The 23,254-nt window shown below is 40.4% G+C and overlaps 1 protein-coding gene across 4 annotated transcripts; it reads left to right on the top strand.

Annotated features, from left to right (window-relative positions):
- The first annotated feature begins 239 nt into the window (after positions 1 to 239).
- On the top strand, positions 240 to 23,176 carry OGT (O-linked N-acetylglucosamine (GlcNAc) transferase). 4 transcript variants are annotated; one of them, XR_015276559.1, is made up of 23 exons: positions 282 to 599; positions 4,198 to 4,378; positions 5,259 to 5,502; positions 7,005 to 7,073; positions 10,071 to 10,187; positions 11,529 to 11,608; positions 12,797 to 12,992; positions 13,260 to 13,400; positions 13,566 to 13,666; positions 13,859 to 14,012; positions 14,117 to 14,218; positions 14,453 to 14,632; positions 15,374 to 15,532; positions 16,138 to 16,227; positions 16,973 to 17,098; positions 17,523 to 17,693; positions 17,814 to 17,930; positions 18,010 to 18,177; positions 19,828 to 19,949; positions 20,101 to 20,253; positions 20,982 to 21,234; positions 21,431 to 21,554; positions 22,115 to 23,176. XR_015276559.1 is itself a non-coding variant. In XM_086851103.1 (22 exons), the coding sequence occupies exons 1-22, from the start codon at positions 563 to 565 to the stop codon at positions 22,287 to 22,289; spliced, it is 3,138 nt and encodes a 1,045-aa protein (XP_086707229.1). In that variant the 5' UTR covers positions 240 to 562; the 3' UTR covers positions 22,290 to 23,176. The 4 variants fall into 4 exon arrangements, 3 of the variants coding, with proteins under 3 accessions (XP_086707229.1, XP_086707230.1, XP_086707232.1); XM_086851103.1 differs by lacking the exon at positions 19,828 to 19,949 and having other exon boundaries at positions 240 to 599; XM_086851104.1 differs by lacking the exon at positions 19,828 to 19,949 and having other exon boundaries at positions 242 to 599; positions 4,228 to 4,378.
- The last annotated feature ends 78 nt before the right edge of the window (positions 23,177 to 23,254 follow it).

Here is a 23,254-nt window from a genome sequence, read left to right as displayed (position 1 = left end):
GGTGTGGCCGGAGCCCGGTGAATCAGTGCAGGTACACGGTGAGCTCCGCTGCCCCGCTGTTTGAGCTCCGTTGTCCCTGTGAGCTCTGATGTCCCGGTGAGCCCCGCTGTTTGAGCTCCGTTGTCCCTGTGAGCTCTGATGTCCCGGTGAGCCCCGCTGTTTGAGCTCCGTTGTCCCGGTGAGCCCCGCTATCGGAGCCCCGCTGTTTGAGCTCCGCTATCCCGGTGAGCGCCGGTTCCGCGGGGCCACGTGCGGGGGTACGGGGAAGCGGCGGCGCATGCGCAGTTCCGCCGCCTTTGGCGCAGCGCTGTGCGGAAGGATAACCTTGGGACAGTAGCGCGCCGATTCCAGCAGGTCCCTCCGCCCGCCGCGTGGAAGCGCTGCCCGGCGCCGCCCGGACTCTTTTCCGCGGAGATAGTTCCGGCCGCGGCCATTCGGTACCGCCGCCGCCGCCATTTCGGGAGCGCCGCCTCAGCGCGCCGCGACCGCGGGCAGCTCGGCCCGGCCCGGCCCGAGCGCACCTTCTGCCGTTGCCGCCACAGCCTCCCCGGCCCCTGCCCCGATGGCGACCTCCGTGGGGAACGTGGCGGACAGCACAGGTACCGTGCGCTGCGGCGCCCCCGGGGGCGGGCTGGCCGGGGACAGCGGGGACCGGGCCGTGCCCTCGCCCCCGGGGCCGCTCCCCGCTGGCCGGGCCCGCGCCCGGCGGAAGTTTCCAGATGCGGCAGGCGGGGGTGTCCCCCCGCCTTTGTGGGGGTCTGTGCGCCCCGGGCCCCAGCGCGGTCCTGGGTGCGCTCCGGTGGGCGCTGCCCATGGGCAGCCCCCGGGCCGCTGCCGGGGAGGCGCGGGGAGGTGTGAGTGCGGCGGGCTCCTGCTATATTTATCAGATATCAGGTGACTGCGTTAGAGGACGAAGTAGGGTAAAAGCCTGACCCAAAACGTGTGTTGGTTTGCCCAGAATCGCTCGCTGCACTTAGGCAGGACTTTTTTTTTCAGCAGCTTGGTCGAATGGAAGGTGTCCCTGCCCATGGCGGTGGAATTGGAAGGAAATGATCTTTAAGGTCCCTTCCAGCCCAAACCGTTCTGTGGTTCTGTGGCAGAGCCGAGCATTAAAGCGCTTTTCTGAACCGTAAGGTAGCGTGTTGTATCAAGGAAAGATCCTGCCCTAAATTTAGTTCGCAGATCCGGAACTTGAGGAATGGAGACGAGGAGAAATCAGGAGAAATAAAGAGAAAGAAATGTTATGCTTACTGAAAGGATGAAGGAAAAACACAGCTTTATCCCCCAGATTTTGGGGGTTTCTGTAACCAGAGAGGCAGGAAGAGCTGAAATGATGCCTGGGAAAAGTAGAAGGAAAAGGAGGATTTTTGGAGAAAGAGACGGGATAGCCGTGCGGAGATAGGGATCTAAAGAGAAACATTAGTGATACAGAAAAGTGCTGCAGTACGGTATTTCGTACGTTCTCAGCAAGAACTGTGTGTGTGGTCAGCGAGGCTGCAGCATCCTCTTGTAGCCTGGATCCCTGGGGCTAAAAAGAGCCACGTGCACGCTGGGAGAGAGTTCTGTGCTATCCAGCACCTCCCAGCTGGAGGTAACCACTGCTGCTGTCTGGAACTAGATTGTGTCTCAACACAAGGCTGAGCATGAGTGTATTGCAAGTCTTTAGGATGGTATTTTTTTGGGGGGGAAATAGCCTTGGGCGCGTTTCTGATGGTTCTGTGTAGCTTTTTGTTTTTATTGTATTGTCTAGAAGCCTCAGGGAAGGTCATTGTCACCGTACTGTACTAGACTTTTCCAAGGTCACAGTCGAAGCATGCAGCACATAGCGTAGGTACAGGAATTAATTTATGCAAGACTTGGTAAGGGATTTTTCTGGCTGTGACTCCTCATTGCAATTATTTTCTTACAAATTCATTCGGTGAGCATCCATTCATGGGCTGTCTTACGGATATTTTGCACTGCGTAGGTTCCAGCCAACTTTGTATTAAGTTTCACTCATTCTGGACTTTGTGATGTGGCTGTCCACTTCCTGCTTTTCAGTAAACTTCACAGTCGTTCATAAAATAAATGCTTGGACGTAGATGACTGGCAGTTTTACACTGAGTTTGACTTGTCTCTGGAGACAAAGGGCAGGTTGTTTTGTAAACAGAGACACCTGGTAAATGAAAGAAAATGTCAGCGTTTCTTCTTTCGTTGCTTTTGTTAGTAGTTCTCATTCCCAGGTGTTAAATCTGTACCGCCTGCTCTCTTGCCCTGGAAGTTGCAACTTTGGTTTGACTTCTTGCTTTAAGTAGGCAAAATACAGGATTTAGATCATGATCGAAAGCTTCTTTCCCTGCAGTCATAAGTCTTGAAGTGTAAACTTCTGGGTTGTTTTATTTTGGGGTGCTTTTTTTTTTTTTTTTTAACTTTGAAATTTGCTAGAACAATCGAATTTGAAGAGGAAGTTGGGTTCATGAGGCATGCTTTTCCTCTATGGTTTCTCTGTCAGTGCCATCAGCGGAACTTGAAAATATGCTGACTGCCAGGAGGGCAAAATTTGTTAAAGTCACGGGGGCCAAGTGAGGAACAGTCTGCTGGTGCTCCAATATTACTGTCAGCGACATTTATAAGTGGTGAGGTTTCCAGCCACAGTTCAACATTCTCATGTTGAATAAAGGTTGTACAGCTTTGTCTTTGCCAGTAGGTTTAACCAGATCCTGAAGTCCACTTTGCCCTTAGTCAGGGTTTGAAAAACAGGAATCTGATCTGGATTAATATACTTGGTTACTGATTTGTAAATTATCTGAAAATGAGTGGCAGTGGTAGTCCAATTCACTGTGAAACAATTTATAGCACTGAAAGAGACAATATACTATCTGGAAAAACTACTGTACTTATATCAGAGGACTTGCAGCCTTATATTAAATATAATATATGATATTATATATTAAAACCGACTGGTGCTAAAACCCCAAATTTGAAAGTAATTTAAATAAATTGTATCAATCCCAATTTCATAAAATAAACACTAGGTATTATTTTGGCCATTTTTAAAGTTCTTACAAAACCATGAGGGTCTCTGGACTTTTGTACTGCCTCACTACAAAAATGTAGGCTCAGCTATTGAGGTGCTTTCTTGTATTAGGAAAGGTTTATCTGTTTCATTTAGTTTCCAGATTTTAAAACTATAGGATGAGGTGGGAAGTATTTAATGAATGGAATTAAGGGGCTGCAGCGTACAGGAGGAAAAATGAGAAATTCTTGTGGTAATCAAACCTTTTAATAGTAAGAGTTGTTGGTATAAAGGCAGAATTTGAGGGCCAGCACTTCTTTCTAGGATGAATGGTTGTGAGTTTTTTCCAAGCTGCACTTGCTTTGTAAGAAATTTCACTTACTTTTCTCACTTCTGGTTGTTTTATCTAAAACAGGTGGCGTTTCGTTTAAGTATTTCATTCTTCACAGTTGGGTATTAAATACTAAAACTATTTTGTCACACCTGTTCCAGCTAAGCCTTCAGGAGCAGTAACTACTTTCCTGTACCCTGTCTGTTTAATGGTTCCTCCTCCTGTAGGCCAGTTGCATAATCATTGAAGTGTGTGTTTGTCTCTCATCAGATATTGTTGTTTCAGGACCCATTCTTTTCTGTGAAGGGGTTTTGACTCCTCAGAGAAAATGTAGGAGTACACACAATTCAAGGAATGTTACCCATTGAGCTTTTTTTGCCTTTTTTTTTTTTAAGGGCTTTCACTACTTGCACAGCAAAACTTTATTTTGTTCAAGTCCTTTATTAAAGTCTTTGTCTCCTGTCCTTCATTTCCCTATTAAATTCTTAGAACTTTTTTTATTGTAGTAAAGCATAGGATTTTCTGTCATGGGGAAGAGTGAGGAGAGTCGCTGATCTGTTAGCAGCACTTCCACTGTTTAGAACTAAAATATATCATGACAGGAGTCTCAGAATAATGGAAAATGATTGACTTACAAATATTTGTAGTCATGACAGTCTGCATTTTTGCTATTATTACCTGATGGAGTCAAGGATGGTACAGATAAGATCTTAAGAGTCCCAACTGTCACCTGCTGTAGTGTTTCATATCATTTCAAACATTTTTATCCATTAGTTGTGTACATTATTTTTCATTGTTTTGTTTTGTTTTGGTTTTGTTCCCATCATCTAACTTTTGTTTTCCCCCTTTAAATGTTTTGGTGATTCTCCAGAACCAACGAAACGTATGCTTTCCTTCCAAGGGTTAGCGGAGTTGGCTCATCGTGAGTATCAGGCAGGAGACTTTGAAGCAGCAGAGAGACACTGCATGCAGCTCTGGAGACAGGAGCCTGATAACACTGGTGTGCTTTTGTTACTGTCGTCCATTCACTTCCAGTGTCGCCGACTGGACAGGTAGGCTTCTTCCCTCTGGAATTTGGCTGGGGTAAGAGAAATACAATTTGGACTCATCAGCTTTACAACAAGCAGGAGGCCTTGCCATTACTGTCGTGTTATTTTAATGTTGTATGTATTAAAATTGGAATATCAGTCACATTGGTGTGTACTGGCAGGATTTGCATGTATAATGTTCATTCCACCTACAGTCTAAGTGTTTCTGGTTTTGGGGTTTTTTCTTTAAGTTGTAAGACTGTTTCCTGTACAGCAACGTGTTTAGTTAAAGGAGTTTTCTGATCTGATAGTTGTTTCTATGTTCTTTCTGCTTGCCTGTTCCTAATCTTTCTTTCTATGCCTCCAGCATTTTGAACTTCACTTGTTCTAGCTGTAAATTCATGTTTGCTGGTGAAGGAAGTAAGAATTTTGACTTAGATTTTGAAGTTGTAGTAGTTCAGATATGGGGAAATAAGTGAGGATGCAAGAGAATTTTACATGTGAGTCATGTCCTGCTTCTTGGAAAGATTATCAAGTGGAACTTTGGTTAAAGCATACAGATGCTGTAAGAGGGATTCCTGTCGTGTTTTTTCTAAGTGTATTCAGCTCAGGTTTGGTGAAACAACTTGAACCCTTTTGACTGTAAAGGAGAGCTGTCTTTGTCCAGTACAACCTAAAATGGGAACCAGGGCCATCAGAATTTAAAGTGGGAGATAAAGATACAGGACAGCTCTGTAAGTCCAGATTTGTTTGCTGTATGTTTGGTTTACCTAAGCATTAATGTTCACTAGAGTAACTAGATAAACAGAAAAACAGTGAATTTCAAGGGTTGGTTTGTTTGGGGGTTTTTTTGTTTGTTTTTGGGTTATGATGTCTTATTTGCTAACTTGTCTGTTTTCTCCAGGTCTGCTCACTTCAGCACTTTGGCAATCAAACAGAATCCACTGTTGGCCGAAGCCTATTCAAATCTAGGCAATGTGTACAAGGAGCGTGGACAGCTGCAGGAAGCAATAGAACATTACAGGCATGCACTGCGCCTCAAACCAGATTTCATTGATGGATATATTAATTTGGCTGCTGCACTCGTAGCTGCAGGTGATATGGAAGGAGCAGTACAGGCATATGTGTCTGCCCTTCAGTACAATCCTGTAAGTAGTGCTTTATTTTATAAAAGTCCATTCTTTATTACTGCCTTAGGACACAAAAGTAGCAGCTTTCAAAGAATGAACAATAGATAACCCTTCCAACCTGTAGGCCATAAACTTAATAAAGCAGTTAATACTATTTTTAAGGATCTTTGGTGAGGCTTTTGTCACAAAAAGTTGTATATTGCAGTAAGGGCTACTGGTTGTTTGCTTTTCTGTATATGTAACATGCTTACCTCTTTAGATTAAAAAAAAGGTTAGTTTTTTCTTTTCTGAAGGCAGAAGCTTCAGTGAATGGCCCCATATTTAACTTTAGTAGTACAGTGAAAGAATCGATGCTTATACTTGGATGTGAGATCTTGGAAAATCACCAGGTATTACTTTATCATGAAGTCAGAAATTTCATGAGCGTTGCCTCGGTAAGTTTTCTGCTGTAGACTGAGTTAGATTTCCATTGTGGACTGGTTTACAGCAGCATCAGCTTAGGTTTTATAGGCTGAAACTGACTGTCTATATAAGTGACTCCTGTAAGATTGATCTGGTGTTTGGATTTTTGTCTGTAACTGTTTCAGATTGACATTTTTAGTAAACAGACTGCTGTCCCTTTTTTATTTTGCATCATACTCATTAAATTTGTATAGTATTGCTCAGCGTGATAAAGGCATTTGCTTGCTCTTTAGTCAGACATTTTGATAAAAAGTACTTCAAGTGCAGCATTGGTCCCATGTGCATAAATCCATTTTCTGTAGGAAAAGCAAAAGCAATCCCAGTCCAGCAAGAGCCCAGAACCGTATTTCTCTGTGTTCTTAAGCCGGTGTGAACTTGTCTAACATACTATGCCAAGTGGTGTGACTAGTGGATGCACTGGTTAGAATAATGTGAGATGGTGAGTTTTTGCAGGAGTTGGGTTTTGTTTAGGTTGGTAAATCCTTTCATTAGTGTTGACAAAATGTCTACATTCTCTGTGGTCTTTACTGCTGGATAATGCTGTTGCAGACTGTGCTTTCATGTCAAATGAAAGAACAAGAACATGTGGTAAAGCTGCTGGAAATGGATGGATGGATTAGTGGGAAAAACAGGGAGAAAAACTTCTTTAGGGATACAGGCAGAAAAATCACTTTATTAAAAAGCCATAATGGCAATGGTGTTTCTTAAGAGTACAGGTTTGGAGTTGTGGTTTGAAAAAAAAAATTAAATTCTTACATGTGGCAAAAGGACTTAAGCTACTGGGGGGCATTTGTTTTCAGTTTCTTATTTCTACATAATAGGAATTGTATGAAATACTACTTCTTTTTCATTCTTTACAGTTGTACTTTCACAGGACAAAATTTTCTCTGATTATCTGTTTGTAATCTTAGGTCAAGAAAAAAATTTACATTTGTGAGGTATTTATTACGAATCTAAACAAAACTTTAGAGGACTGGGTTTGTTCTTTGCAAATTCTCTCTGAAGACCTGTGTGGAATCTGAAGTCCTGAAGTTGATGGTGTGATTTTGATTTTTCAGGACTTGTACTGTGTTCGTAGTGACCTGGGGAACCTGCTCAAAGCCCTGGGTCGCTTGGAAGAAGCCAAGGTAGGTGTTGGGTAGAATACATGTAAACGTCAGTGTTTTGAAAACTTGAACTTTGCACCAAGTCTTCAAATCTGCGTTGATCTACAGACAGTCCGAGAAACTTCTGAAAACTGAAGGCACTGAAACACCCCAGAGTAGTTGCAGGGCAAGATATGGCATGTCCATGTTAAAAAGTTGGTTTAAGTCAAGAAATGGAAAGTTACCAAGCCTTGCTGCTGAACTAGACTATCTGATACCATTCTGAAGTATTGGGCAGGGGCTCCATCATGCTTTCATCTGGAAATAAATAACAATCCTTCAGATCTGAGGCTTGCCTGCTGGTGCCAAGCAGAGAGCCTGTGGTTAGCTCGAGATCCCTGTACGATGCAGGTGCTATTGAAAAGGCTGCTCTTCTAAAGTCCTTTGTGGCTTGTAAGTGGAGAAGAAACTTATCCAAATGTTACCTTGTAATATTGGCTTTTAAAGATTTTTATTCTTTTAACTTTTCCCTTCCCTTGATAGTGGAAGAAAGGCTAGTAAATAATAGCTGCAGTATGCGACACACACCACCCCCCCACCCCCATTCCCCAATATCTTCATGTCTTCCCTCTCCCCTCCCCCAAAATAAAGAAATCGGAAGGACAAAGCTGGTTTGTTTGGTAAATGAACTGATCAAAAGAAAACTTGCTGTAGTGGAAAGGTGGCTTCTAGCAGTCGTGCGTTTCCTAAACTGAGAATTCGAACACCAAGATGAGTTTAAAATTCTTGGCACGTTAAAATTTGGATTGCAGAAAGAAATTGTCTTGTTACAAGCCACCTTACGCGTCCGCGCTGCAGGGGTGAGGAGTGTGGAGAAATCAGATCCACTCTGGGCTCCACGGCTGTCGCTCCAAGCCCCACGCGCATGCTCAGAAGTGGAGTGTATGAACAGCGTAGCTGTCTGTTTGGCTGCAGCACCATTTAGGGAGGGTGGGAGTCTTTGTGGGGTAACGGGGACTGCAGGTTCAAAATTCGATATTGCTTTGTTTCTCAAAACAACTTGGATGCGTGTACCACCTTAGGGCAGCCTGATTGATTTGGTCGGATCCAGGTTGAAAACATTGTGTAGAGCATTCAGAGTTGAACAGTCTTTGAGACACTTGGTTCTCAGCCCACCAAGCGGACAGCTAACACGAATTGCACTTCACTGCAGCTTTAGTGTGACTGGTATAGGCCAAGACACTGCGCCTGCCTTAGGTTGCTGACTTCTTTGTTTCAGAGCTCTGGAGACACCTAGTTTGAAAGTGTTATTCCGTTTTGTGAGAACTTAATAAACAAGGAAAAACATCTTGAGTAAATTGCAATGTGTTTCTTTGGTTATCAGTCCATTTGAAAGATCAAGCCAGCAGATTCCTTACAGTTTGAACTAAAATTTAATTTCTTTGTAGATGTTTCAGAGCCTTTCTTCCAAAAAAAAAAAGTCCCTGCTGTATGCAATTGCCCGATTAACCCTCTCCCTTCTGCATGTCTCCCTTGTTACAGACAGATTATCCTCATTCCCATGTGTTAAGACATATCCAAAAAAATGCAATTGCTTTGTTGAACTCTTACTAATGATCTTGTTTTATTTTCTCTCTTGTTTTTGGTTTTTCACCACTGATATTGTATTTAGAAGGTTTCAGGTGGGTGAAACCTCCTATTCCATGCGTAAGGTGCCTCGCTGAAGGGAGCTCGAGGCCTGGATCTAGGGCAGACACACACCTCCTCCTCCTCTTCCAGCAAGGAACGCACCGAAAAGTCACATGATGAGAAATATGGTAACGGGTTTGTAACTGCCACAGCAAAACCATTTGCCTCCATGCCTGAATCTTCTGTCTTGTGGCTTCAGAAACAGCTTAAAATATTTAATTACAAGCAAGTAATGTAAGAATATTTTATACTATTAGCCACAAATTCTTTCAAAGAAATAAAGTAAAAGTAAATTAAAATATTTTTTAAAGAAATAATTGGAGATAGTTAATAGTAAAAGCTTCTAACTCTTCCGGTTGTTCATTTTTTTCCTTTTTTCTTCTTTGTTTGGATTGCAGCGTTCTGCTCTTCTGATGATGCGCTGTGATCCTGCAGTAGCGCAAAGGCTGCGCAGCGGTAACGCGCATTGCGTGCGATTAAAGCCCCCGTGAACGGTTGACTCGATGATTAATCTCTGATCGGGCGACTGCCCGAGCTCCAGGCTGCAGCCTTTTGGATAAAATTGGGTTGTAACGCATTTACAGAGTCCAGACATCAAATTTAACATACAAGTTTTGTGTGGGCCTGTCTGGTAGATTAATGATTCTGGTTGGCTGTTCACTGCACCTTGGGGCAATCACTAGAGCCAAGCAGTTCGCAGCGATAGCGTGGCGCCGTGCTGGGTAGGATGCGCAGCGATTTCTTGCGCTTGCATTACAGGGACCTAAACCTTCATGCAATCCTGTCATTTGAGGTTTTGAGGAGAGGTTGGGTTGTATTAGAAGAAACCAGGAAACAAGATACGGATAGGGTGTGTCATCTCATTTGACTAGCACACTTAAAACTGAGGAATGGCTTTATTTTTTCAGTATTTTTTTTCCTCTTTTTTTTTTTTTTTTTTAAGAGTAATTTTTATCTGATTTAGAATATTTGAAAATTTTGTTTCAGAGTAAAGCTGTTTTTACACAGTACTTTTTTGATTTTTTTTTTACGCGCTAACAGGCGACAGATGTTTCTGGTGCACTACTTGAATTGTTTCTGAGATGATTTCTGTGGTGGTCTGGTGTCTGAAGGAATGTTAATCTGTTACCAGCAGAACTGAAAAATGGTGGGCTTGCACCTGGGTTTTGGTTTGCGCTGGCGCAGGATCAACAACAGTTTGCAGCGCATTAGTTTTGGCGCAAGCTAGCCTATACTGCAGGGTCACTTTTGGCTGGTTAGAGAAGGCATACTAACAATTATTTTTTCTCATTTTTTTCTTTTTACAAATATTCCCCTTCCCTTGTATCTCTCTTCTTTAACTATTCCAAGGCCTGTTACTTAAAAGCAATTGAGACTCAACCAAACTTTGCAGTGGCTTGGAGTAATCTTGGCTGTGTTTTCAATGCCCAAGGAGAAATTTGGCTTGCCATTCATCACTTTGAAAAGGTAACTACCTAAGGGAGTCAGCTTCACTGCCAGATTTGAATGTACATGCAGTTGTGTGCTTGCAAATGATAAATACTTTGGTAGTGGAGAACTTTGTATGATCCTGTTTGTTAACAGCTCATGTTAATTATTTTTTTAAACTTGCTGGTTTAAAAGCTATATGCTTCTAGAGAGAGACACTTAGAGCTCCCCTAGGACTTCACACATGTCAAATATGAGAAAATTAATCAAATTGTTCTTTAGCCCTTTCCTAGACTAATTTTTTTAAAAATCTGATTTGATGATAATGTTTTTTTACATGTTTCGTGTGTAAGAGAAAGGATCAACTTGGTGCTTAAAATCATTTTGCATTGTGATTTTTGTTTCAGGTATTACTGTCCTTTGAGTAACTGAAAAGAATAGTTTTAAGTGAGACATTAATTCCTCTTCTCCAGGTTTATTTTTAACTGCTGTTCAAACTTCTCTAGATTACTGTCATTAAGTAGTTGCCTGATACCTTCCAATTAGTGTCTAATTGGCATTGTAATTAATTTTGTCCTCATCTCTAAGGTTTATTGAGTGCCGTAAAGCTGAATTTAGGATGTGGCAACAGTTTCTTCCTGAAATTCATGGCTTTAAATCTACAGAAAAAAGTCTAGCGTCTCAAAATTTTTTTGTTTTGTTTTGTTTTTTTGGATCTGTGTCTAGTTCATGATAGATGAAGTATTTAATTTGGAATTAATAGTTCCTATGAGACTGTAAGAGTGGGGCTTGTCAAATACTCGTGTACCTTTGTGCTGCAGCTTCTGTAACTTCATCAGTTTAAGTGGTTTTTTGCATTTTATTATTTTTGAAGGGAGCAAAGATGTTTCAGTTAAATGGCTACTGAATTTTCCCTGATGTATTTGCTGTTTCTTTGTTGGCGTGAACAGCTTGTTTTCCCTCACTGGTAAAGCTTTAAAATTCTGTCTTACTTTACAGTAGATAAAGGACACATATAAGGGTTTTTAGGGTTTCTTCTCTAAAAACAAGCTAAAGACAACATAGCATCAGTAGACAGAAGTGTTAATTATGATCAGCCTAATGTGAAATAAATGCTTAACACTTTATTCTGCAGTAGTTGCAACTCAATAGGTAAGAAAACAAATAAATTTGAAGGTAGTACATGCTGTCATTCCTACAGATAAATAACTTTGCTCTGTGATTGGTTTGTATGTTTTCCTTCCTTACTGGGTTATTGATAAAGTCTTAAAGCTTACAGATTGTCTTTATAAATTTTTTAAAAAACAGCAAGCAAGTCAGTTTCATAGAAAATGTGTTTGTGTTTAATGCTCAAAACTTTTACTTCAAAAATATTTTCAGGCTGTAACACTTGACCCAAATTTTTTGGATGCTTATATCAATCTGGGAAATGTTCTGAAGGAGGCAAGGATATTTGACAGGTAAGCAAATCAATACTGTTGCTCTCTGTGGCTTGTGTGATATATCAAGATATAGATTAGGTTCCCTCTGTGAAGCATCTATGGACAGGAGTAGCAAAGACTTCAGCTGTGAGCTTAGCAAGCAAATGGCTTTGAAGTACAGACAGACCAGGCTACTGGTCTGTTTAAATAAAAATCAAAAATTCCAGTGAAATGCATTCTTTCATGTTGCTTTCTTGTACTTAATGCACTGTCAAAAATGAGAGTTTCTGATGAAAATAGATTTGAAACTAAGGCTGAAGAGGGTGAAAATAAGATACATGAAAAAGACCTGAATGCTTGAATTCTCTGTTTTCATTATGTGGTTCAGAATATAATTTGCAAGTGTGTCTCTTCTAAAATTTCCCTTCTGTCTGAGAAAACTGGAATGGTGGAATTCAGCTAAACATCTGATTGAATATTCTGTATTTGTGACATATCTGCCTCATGTTATTGCCTTGGGTTGCAGTAGTATTGCTGTGTTGTTGGACTAACCTGTTCTGAGACCTCTAATCTGATAAATGAATCTTTTGTTCCTGGGAAAAGATCCAGGCTGTGTTGTTTATATGCATTGTACCATATTGCATCTGTTGATGGGTTTTTAATTTCTGATAGCTGTGGCTTGTGGCCCCAAATTGAATAAAAGCTTTCAGGAACAGGTTAATTATCTGCACTGCACACAGTCAAAATGATTCAGTGATACTGATTTAATCATTAATTAGTGGACCAAACAGAGGCATGTTTTTCCATAATTTCAGATTTTACATCACCTTTTAAACATTTACTTATGTACATTGTTTGGTTTTTCTAGAAATTGGATTTGAGTACATCAGCCATTTATATAGTGCTTTAGGAACATATAATTAAAGATTTCACTTTTAAGCAAAGTGATTATTTAAGTCTAAGTAAGTAATGGTAGGTTGCTGGAGAGAATAAAGATGTAATGTGATACTGTTTATCTTGTTAAAGTTGAATAATGAACTAGCAAAAAATAGAGTGAGGAAAAAAAGGTGTTTTTTCTAGTAATGAAGAGCATTGAAGTATCTGAGAGCTTTGCTTGTTTTCTGGAAGACTTAGTGTTGTTCACTATCCAGTGTACCAAGGTAAATAATTCCTGCTCTCTGGATGATTGTTTCCCTTCTCTTTCTTTTCCCCTTTATTTTGTTACAGAGCTGTGGCAGCTTATCTGCGAGCCTTGAGTTTGAGCCCAAATCACGCAGTTGTGCACGGCAACCTTGCCTGTGTGTACTATGAGCAGGGCCTGATAGACCTGGCCATAGACACCTACAGGAGGGCCATTGAGCTCCAGCCCCACTTCCCTGATGCCTACTGCAATTTGGCCAATGCCTTGAAGGAGAAAGGCAGTGTAAGGAGCATTTCTTTCTTAAAATTACAGTGAATGTTTTTTTTAATAGACACCAGCTGTTACCTGTTAGTTAAGTTGTTGGGCAAGTTGTTAAAATAGATGTTAATCTCACTTAAAAGGAAGAATAATTCAGGAAATCTCCATCTTGAACGTTTAAAAGTGATTGTATGATGACATCTACCTTTAAAAGTGATTGTATGATGACTTCTCATAAACAGTGCTTTTACAGTAAATGTTACTATATTAACAGTGGCCCTTTTTTTGAAGGTGGTAGAAGCAGAGGAATGCTACAACACAGCCCTACGACTTTGTCCCACTCATGCAGATTCTCTCAACAATTTGGCAAACATCAAGCGGGAGCAGGGCAATATTGAGGAAGCTGTTCGTCTTTATCGGAAGGCTCTTGAGGTACAGTTGTGAGGGAGAGGTGGGTGATTCAAACTGGGAATGTGTTAATAGGACGTGAGGTATCTTCCTCTCTCTAAAAAGAAAAATACAGTAGTAAATGCACAGATATTTTTGCTATGGTCTGCTTGAGATATTTGAGACAGAGTCAACTTCTTTTTCTTCCAGGTGTTTCCAGAGTTTGCTGCAGCGCATTCAAACTTAGCAAGCGTTCTGCAACAGCAGGGAAAGTTACAGGAAGCTCTGATGCATTACAAAGAGGCTATTAGGTAAATGGATACTCCTGCAAAAGTCCCAGCCTTTCCTAACAGGAAAGTGCCTAGATATGTACAGAAGGTGACTTAGTCATGTATTACAATTTCCATAGTTGCTCTTCAGATGGAAAAGTCTGGGTATGAGCATGTTTTCTCCTTGGAGAAGGAGCTTTTCTTGTTCGTGACATACTCTCTTTTCTTTTTCAGAATCAGCCCCACATTTGCAGATGCTTATTCTAATATGGGAAACACTTTGAAGGAGATGCAGGATGTTCAAGGAGCTCTGCAGTGCTACACCCGTGCCATTCAGATAAACCCAGCTTTTGCTGATGCCCACAGCAACCTGGCCTCGATTCACAAGGTAGCACATGGGAATGATTCACTCTTAGAAGAGTGTGGTGGGGCACTGTGAGTAGTTACCCTGAGGATATTTTTACCTGCTGACTCATTTCTGTGTCTTCACAGGATTCAGGGAATATACCAGAAGCCATTGCCTCTTACCGTACTGCTCTGAAACTGAAACCTGATTTCCCAGATGCCTATTGCAACTTGGCCCACTGTTTGCAGGTGAGGAAGATGAGACTTTTTGATTCATAGGATTCCTCTGCAGGAGATTACTTATTTCAATGTAAAGAGTTAGACTTAAGTCTTAAATCAGGAGCTAAGATGATAAAGTCATCAACAGTAATTACAGAAGTTCTAACTTCCATTTTTGGAAGAAACATTAATCTCAACCTGTGAAATAACTGATACAGGCCAAAGGAAGCTGTTGTCCTAATCTTTGTTTTTCCTTTTTTATAGATTGTCTGTGACTGGACAGACTATGATGAAAGAATGAAGAAGCTGGTTAGCATTGTAGCTGATCAGCTGGAGAAAAACAGACTGCCTTCTGTACACCCCCATCATAGCATGCTGTATCCCCTTTCTCACAGTTTTAGAAAGGCAATTGCTGAGAGACACGGAAACCTCTGTTTGGACAAGGTAGGAAGTTCTATACAGGCCAGTTGTTGATTGTTAATTGAAATTCTTTAGGGCTTTGCCTGTTCCTACTCAAAATCTAATATTCAGATTTGTCAGTATTAGCCTTTGTAAGCTTTCTGAGTCATTGACATGTGAGGAGATGGGATGTAACATTCATAGCTGTTAGTGCTTGTGAGTTTTGAGACAGACTACTTGTGCAGGTTGCCATTTATAATTGAAAATGTGCTGTCAGCTGGTGGGAGGGTCTGGTTAACTAATGGAAGATAGCACTGTCAAAGTGACTTGTCTGAGTAGCCTGATAATGCTGTCAGAGATAGTAGTTACAAGCTGCTGCCTGGGCAAGATGGAGAGCAAAGAGCAGAACAAATGCTTTGGTGTCTTAAATCAATCCTGTTTTGGTCACAAATGCCTTGTGGTTTGAGAACCTCCTGAGGATTGTGGTGTGGTATCAGTGTATTTAATAATCATGAGTGGACTACTGAAACTGTTAGAAAAGCAGAAATGCAGTAGCAATGTCTGTATTTGTCTGAGAGCCGAGACATCACATCTTGTGACACAGTGTGTGGGCACTGCACTTGGCTCCAGTGGAATATGTAGAACGCAGGTTTGGAACAACAGATGTCCGTGACTGCTTGCTTGAATGTGGGATAAGGTTAATTCTGAAAACTCTTAGGGGGGTTTTGTCCCTTTGTTTAGATTTTAGTTCCTGAGTTTGTAAACACTTGTGTGTTTTCTTGGCAGATTAATGTTCTTCACAAGCCACCATATGAGCATCCCAAGGATTTGAAAGCCAGTGAAGGTCGACTTCGTATTGGCTATGTGAGCTCTGATTTTGGAAACCACCCAACCTCACACCTAATGCAGTCAATTCCAGGCATGCATAACCCAGAAAAATTTGAGGTAAAAATAAAAATGGCATGCTTAAAGCTTTAAATATGCCTATAAGTGGCGCTTCTTTTTTTCTTTGTGCAAGCAATTAAATGAGGAAAGAGCAAATTTTTACTTCTTGGGTTTGTTTTTTATGAAGTGTTCTTCAGCCCGAGTCGTCCTCCTTTACCGATATGAAGTGATGTTTTCAGATACACTTCTGGTTTCCTACGTGAGAGAGCTAGTCACTGTTAAAAGCTTCCCTGAGGCTTAGCTCTATTCAGCCTGATTCATTGTTACGATTCTCACTAATTACAAAGTCAGAGGTGACTTGAAGGCATTCTTAGAGATTCAATTCTTATGCAGATCTGTCTGTTACTTTGTCTTGCACTGATGAGAATAGTGGATATATGTTTGTGCAGGATTCAGTGCCATACTCTGGCACCAAAACTAGGCTTGGTTCAAATGTGTAAAAAAATGGCCCTGTGCCTCTTCGTTTACTTCTTTCTCAACTGGTAAATGCATGTAAATAAAAATGGTTTGTGTGAAACTAGATGTAATTTAAAATTGCAATATAGCACAGTTATTTTATGGACAAGATGTCAAAGATACTAAATTTTTGGTGCCTCGTATTCTAGGTATTCTGTTATGCCCTGAGTCCTGATGATGGGACAAACTTCCGTGTAAAAGTGATGGCTGAAGCAAATCATTTCATTGACTTATCTCAGGTGAGTGTTTTTTTATGCATTGACCTTATAGCAAACCTCAGTTTTTCTAAATGAAGAGAGAGATGAATCTGTAGTTTGAGATTCTTAGTTGCAATTATTTCTTGAGTTAGGCTGATGTTAGTCTTGACAGTTTTGAAATTTGTAGATATATTGGTGTTATGCCCTACCTGGGATGTGGTGGTTATCTTGTAACCTGTGATTATTAAAAAATAATATTACCAATATTTAATAACTCGTATTAGATCTCAAGTCATATTTAAATGTTGTGGAGAAGTCAGGATGTCTCAACTGCAAATACATTTAAGCTTGCCCTAGGTTCAGTGTGAAAACTGACCAGGATTTCAGTATACACAGAAGTCAAGGCAAAACCCTCTGGAGTAGTTAAGTGGCTTATTCTTGATCTTCATTTTGATCTTCTGTAGTACCTTAGTTTGTGAATGTGCCACTTGCACTGAATGTGAGTTTTAATTACTGATTAGCCTTAGAGGAGTGAGTGTGGGGGAGGGTGTTGTGGTTTGTATAAACTCAGTTTCTAACCATCAGCTTTTGTTTTACTGCTACGCAGCTTTGCTGCTGCATTGAGGATTTATGTGTCTGTAAAACCAGGAATAACAAGATTTAAGTCTCAGATTAAATTTTGCTCTTGGTATCTATCCATTGTTACACTGGTGACTAACCACATTTATTACTGGAAGACTGAAAACAAAAAGAACATGTATTTATATATTTATTTCTTTGTTCTTAGATACCATGTAATGGAAAAGCAGCAGACCGCATCCATCAGGATGGCATTCACATTCTCATTAATATGAATGGCTACACCAAAGGAGCCCGAAATGAATTGTTTGCCCTGAGACCAGCACCTATTCAGGTAACAAAGTCAGAGGGCTTTTAGTAAGCCAGAATCAATATCAGAGTTTTTTAGGGGGATTTTTTGACTAAGCATTTTCGAAAATGCCTGTGGAAAGAGAATGAGAGGAGCCTTAATGAGAGTCATTCTAGACTACAGGAATTGTCTCAGGTGAGAGAAGCTGTAATCACTGATGGTTGGTGTTCTGGCTTCAAGCTGTGCATCATGGGGAAAACTTGCTTGAGAGATCAATTTTAGAATACCTCTGAGCTGTTCACTGTCTTAGTATTGAAAGTTTGGAGTTAGGGGTTGATCTTCAGTTGGTAAAGCAGAAGAAGGAACTTGAACCTGTATGTCGCAAATGTAACTTAAAATTAATTGATTTTTAACTGCCTTTATTTTTGCAATGCACATGGAAATGAAGCCTTGCTTGCTTGTCTTTTAGGCAATGTGGCTAGGGTATCCTGGAACCAGTGGGGCATTGTTCATGGATTATATCATCACAGATAAAGAAACCTCACCGGTTGAGGTGGCTGAGCAGTATTCAGAGAAATTAGCTTACATGCCAAACACTTTCTTTATCGGAGACCACGCCAACATGTTCCCCCATCTGAAGGTACGTTGGAAGATAGGGCAGGAAAAGTAGGTGTTTTCTATAGGTGTCTTTATGAAATGGCACTTAGTATAGTATTGGTAAGGGATCTTGTAACTTCTTGACATCATTTTTTTTTGACAGAAAAAAGCAGTCATTGATTTCAAGTCCAATGGTCATATTTATGATAACAGGATTGTTTTGAATGGCATTGACTTGAAGGCATTCCTTGACAGCCTTCCTGATGTCAAGATTGTTAAGGTGAGAGCTACTCTTGTCTGTGTACAGTCCTGGGGACTGAAGGTAGTACTCCCTCTGATTCCTGTGTGATTTATTGCAGATGAAGTGTCCTGACAGTTGTGACAATGCCGATGGCAATGCCGCCCTCAGCATGCCAGTGATCCCTATGAACACCATTGCAGAGGCTGTGATTGAGATGATAAATCGTGGGCAAATTCAGATTACTATCAACGGCTTCAATATCAGTAATGGATTAGCAACTACTCAGGTGAGGCACTTAGGGACACTGTTCCCTTGATGTTTGTGTTATATATGTATGTTTTAACCTAACAACAAAGAAAAACCTCAAAGCAAATGTGTTTTCTGTTATATTGATTCGTTTAGTTGTCATACTGAAGGAAGCTCATTATAAACCACAGATGTACTGGAAGATGATATTTCCCCCAAAGATAGAGGAATTGTATCTAGAGGTATCTGAAGTCCAAAGAAATTAATTCTTGTTGCATAAAGAAGACATTTGCTTGTTCTGAATTTGAAGGCAAGATACTGCCTCCAATCTACCTAGATTTGTGACCTGTTACTCAGTGTCAGTTGTGTTTTTTGGTTAGAGTAATAGAATAGAGACAAAGTTATTCCACTGTATTTCAACATTTATTCATCTCCTTACATCTTTCAGAATTGTGCACTATATGACCACCTCTCAGGGCTTAACAGTTCATGGGATTTTAGTGACAATTACTGGTGGTGTTTAACTCTTCTTCCACTGCAGGACACTTTTTCCCTTTTAGAAATGCCATATTCTGACATTGGCATGACTCATTATCTTGTGAATTTTATTCAGTTTACAGTCCCTTGGGAACCTCTTTTACATCATTTTGATACCTTTTATTACCACTGCTCTGTTCATAATCTCATACCTGGGTTTATTTTCAACTTCTTTTCTTCACAAATGACACTTTTCTTTGAGTTGGTAATAGTTTGATCAGTAAGGCTATTAGCAATTTTTTCTGAAGTTATCATAGAGAATTCTTGTCTTAACACTCCACCACTGAGATGAAACACTCTAAGCTCTGTCTGTGCACATGTAAAATAGGATTTCTGTCTTTCAGTGGCACTAATACAGCATTTCTTTGTGCTGAGTTCAGCTACTTTTGGGCATAGGTCAACAAGAACTGAGTATTGTGTTTTTGGAAGTCTCAGTGACCTGAATAAATAGCATATTTACCAACTTCTGCTGAGCTGTTGTGCATCTTCTAACAGTCAATGAGTCATTGTCATTCAAATCAAATGTGTCATCAGTGGCTGGCTGCAATGCCACTGTCTAAATTTTAAATGCATATGTATGTAAAAATACATGTATATAAAGAAGAAGGCTCTAAGTAGCTGTGTTGCTCTCTCTATGTAGTTTTGATCCCATCATTGCATGCCATTATTAAAAAAATTAAAAATCGTGCTTCCATTTTACTAATCCTCAAGGCTCTTGCATGGTAACTTGATTATTCCAACTTCATCCTCTGCTGCTTTTTATTAGCATATTCCTATTCTTTGTGAAAGCTGTAAGATCCATTATTTTAAAAAGTTTGTCATTAATTCTTCAGTTTTCAGCATTTTCATTATTTTCCTTGTCAGCTGGTTCCTTACAGTCTTATCAGTTGCATACAAGTCTGCATCTATTGATTATCTGTTCTGTGCTTACTGTGTTCTATCTTAAAAGAGAAAAACACACAAAAAACCCACCCAAAAATAAACCACAAAAATCCAAACAAACCAAACCCCACCTTTGCTTTCTAAATACCTTTTTATTCTGTCTTTCAGTTTTAATTTCATTTTTGGTCTCAAGGAAATTACATGACCTTAAGGAGGATAGGATTCCATGTGAAATGCCTCTTTATATGATTCTTCTTTCCAATTATTCCAGTTACTTGGAATTTCGGGGAGATATAGGAAGGGCATGAAAATGCCCAGTGTTTTTTGCCTTGGTGGTTGCAACATTGTGGCATCCACAAGCGTGTACACATACCTGTTAAATTCTTGCGGTGGGTAAGTAGACAATTTTGTTTTGTATCATAAAACCAAAGATATGCTTACAGTAATTTTTTATGCTAAACATGTGTTTCAGGACAATTCTACAGGGCATAGTCTTGTTTCCTGCAATTTCAGTGTTTCAATAGCTCTTTTTTTTTCCTTTTAGATAAACAACAAAGCAGCAACTGGTGAAGAAGTTCCACGGACTATAATTGTAACTACCCGTTCTCAGTACGGCTTACCAGAGGATGCTGTTGTGTACTGTAACTTCAATCAGCTCTATAAGATTGATCCTTCCACCTTGCAGATGTGGGCTAATGTGAGTATCTGTATCCAGTAGGAAATCCAAGGTCAGACTTCTGGCAAAGCTGTTCAGGTTAGCAGAAACTTCATGCAGGTTGAATTTTAACTTCTCTGTGGAAAACATTGACCTTGAGCCATTTGAATCCTTACAGTGCTCATGTTGTAATGTTAGTTGCTTAGTGTTAGTAGAATATAGAATGTTGTAAACGTATTTCAAATTATATCGGATGTATCTAGCCAGTGAAAAATTGTGTTTGGAACAGCTTAAATATGCTGGTTCCACGTTGTGAAATAATTTTGGATTTCCTTAGTGTCTGGAATTGAGTTATAACTGGCCTTGGCAGTTGGTACATTGATAAATCTGAGTGAAGAGCATCTGTATCAGGTTCCAGCTTACAGTGTATTGCTGGGAACTACTTGGGGGTAATTTTTTTTATATTCCATAATACAGACCTATAAATAAATGAGATCATGAAGTTCAAGACTTAATCTCTTAAGGCTCTGTAAACTGTTGCTCAGAGTTGCTGTCTCAGTGGGATCAGAAATGCAATCCCAGTGATCTAATTCATAATGATGATCTGTTAAATTTCTGCTCTGTACCTTAAAGTACTGAATGATGATGCCTTCCACTTCATTTTAGTATTATTTAGTATTACTAGTATTCATTTCAGTGGCAGTTTTTTGTTCAGAAAAGTAAATGTTCCTCTCCAAACTTTATGTATTTACTTCTTATTTTTGTTACAGATCCTAAAAAGAGTTCCTAACAGTGTGCTGTGGCTGCTGCGTTTCCCAGCTGTAGGAGAGCCCAATATCCAGCAGTACGCACAAAACTTGGGCCTTGCCCAAAACCGAATCATCTTTTCACCTGTTGCCCCCAAAGAAGAGCACGTGAGGAGAGGGCAGTTGGCTGATGTTTGTCTGGACACTCCCCTTTGCAATGGGCACACAACTGGCATGGATGTGCTCTGGGCTGGGACTCCAATGGTCACTATGCCAGGTAATGCAGTGGGGAACTTATATTGAATACATGGGTTGGAATATTAAGAATATTTTAGTAAGAGCAGACACATCAAACTTTCCCTTTTGCAGAGGCAGAAGGAAAGTTAACCCCTAGTGTGTGATAAGTTACTTGATAAACTCATTCCTGGTTGTTTTTGTTGGTTTTGATTTGCCTTTTGCTTTCTTTTCTTCAGGCGAGACTCTTGCCTCACGAGTTGCTGCTTCTCAGCTCACTTGCCTGGGTTGTCTTGAGCTCATTGCAAAAAGCAGACAGGAGTATGAGGATATTGCTGTGAAACTGGGAACTGACCTGGAATAGTAAGCAAATTCGAACTTCGTAGTGTGGGAATATCAGGAATGTAGAGTACTGTATTTGGGCACAGTGCTGAGACATCAGTACTTTTAATCTTGCACATATTTTATATGTAAAATAGCTGGGAAATTCTCTTCTAGAGGTGTCTCGTGTTGCAGTTAATTCAGCTTCTGCTTTTATGATAACTTAAGAGCAGCTCCCAGCTGAGTAACAATTCTGAAGAAATTGCTTATGTGCAAAAGTGCAATGCAGTTCACATTTTGTTCTTTTTAAATTGAATATTAAGCAGTTTGTCACTTCAGATTAAAATCATGCTGTAAAGTGTTACCGCACTACAGGTAATGCAGCAAGTTAATGTTGCAGCTCTTCTGATGTCAAGTGGTCTTGCTGGTCTGTATCAGAAATGAGGGGAGATAGAACAGGAATTTGGTGGAGGTGGGGGAGCAGGTGATTTTGAAACAGTTGTACAGGCAGTTCTGGGTTAGCTGAAAATAGCATGTTTCAAAGGTAAACAGTATTATGTAGTGTTTGGAACATCCTCATGACTGCTTCAACTCTTTTGTAGCCTGAAAAAAATCCGTGGCAAAGTCTGGAAGCAGAGAATATCCAGCCCTTTGTTCAACACGAAGCAGTACACGATGGACCTGGAGCGGCTGTACCTCCAGATGTGGGATCACTGCGCTGCGGGCAACAAACCGGACCACATGATCAAACCAGTGGAGGCCAGCGAGTCTGCATGAAGAGAGACTGGGTGTGCCCACCAGGAACTCTCCAGGAACTGAGCCTCTCCAACAGATGTGCAGAGATGATGAGCTAAAAACTGTGCATTTCTACTTAATCTGCCTGGTACTCTGTGGCTGAAGTAATACATGATGGTGATTAAAGCACAGCCAGACTTATTTCTTGCATGATAGGGAAAGACTCAAAAGAGCCTGGGATCCTTTTATTCCATGAGGAATTTGAATGGGATTGAGCCGTGTACATGTGACCCTCTGTGTATGAGTGACAAAGTGGTTGCTTGGGGAAGTTTGAACTGCCCAACCAGTTTATGATATCATGGATTGATTTAATCTTCCTACGAACCTCTCTCCTTTTATGTGGATTGGGAATTGGAGCGTTTTAACATTTGATTTTGGGTACTCCTGTTGGTATATGTGTGGTTCTCCCATGACAAGATTTCCAGCTAGCGAGTTGCTCCCTGTGTTAATTTCTAAACTGCGTGGACTGAAAGGGCGTATGTGCTGGTGTAGTCTTTTTTTATAGGTTTTATAAACCACTTGAGCCTATATCAGCCTTTTAATGTTTGACCTCTGTTTTGGAGCTCTCTGTAATGTGTTGGTTAAGATAAGGACTTTTGTTTTTTTGTTTTGTTTTGTTTTTTAAGCTTCTCCAATAACTCAGCTAATTGGCTTCATGATGGCAGCTCCTATTCTGTTAAAAAACCAAATTTGATTTGAAATTAATCCTCCCCACGAGTGTTTGAGGTAAACACAAACTGGTGCCAAATACAGATCTTTCAGGAATGAATTGTTAATTATGTATAGGGGTGCAGTCCTAGGTACTGTAGCAAAGACTTTAAAAAAAAAAAAATAAATAAAGCTTTGGTTTGCCAGTTTGACTGATTTGACCGGTGTTTCACGTTTTGTGCTGCTGTCAGAAAGAAAACCGTGCTGGTCTTTACTCTATCTCTGTATAATGTTTTGAG

The sequence above is a fragment of the Cyanistes caeruleus genome, chromosome 14, assembly GCF_971803275.1.
Source record: "Cyanistes caeruleus chromosome 14, bCyaCae1.hap1.1, whole genome shotgun sequence".
In the NCBI taxonomy this organism is placed as follows: domain Eukaryota; kingdom Metazoa; phylum Chordata; class Aves; order Passeriformes; family Paridae; genus Cyanistes; species Cyanistes caeruleus.
Note: the sequence above shows the minus strand (reverse complement) of the source record. Positions and strands in the feature narration are given on the sequence as shown.

What these genes read in the sequence shown, in the direction of transcription:
- OGT (XM_086851103.1), top strand. Translation starts at nt 563, where the DNA reads ATGGCGACCTCCGTGGGGAACGTGGCGGACAGCACAG. An exon ending in CAGTGTCGCCGACTGGACAG is followed by an intron (nt 4,379 to 5,258) that starts GTAGGCTTCTTC and finishes TGTTTTCTCCAG; the next exon opens with GTCTGCTCACTTCAGCACTT. An exon ending in GTCGCTTGGAAGAAGCCAAG is followed by an intron (nt 7,074 to 10,070) that starts GTAGGTGTTGGG and finishes AACTATTCCAAG; the next exon opens with GCCTGTTACTTAAAAGCAAT.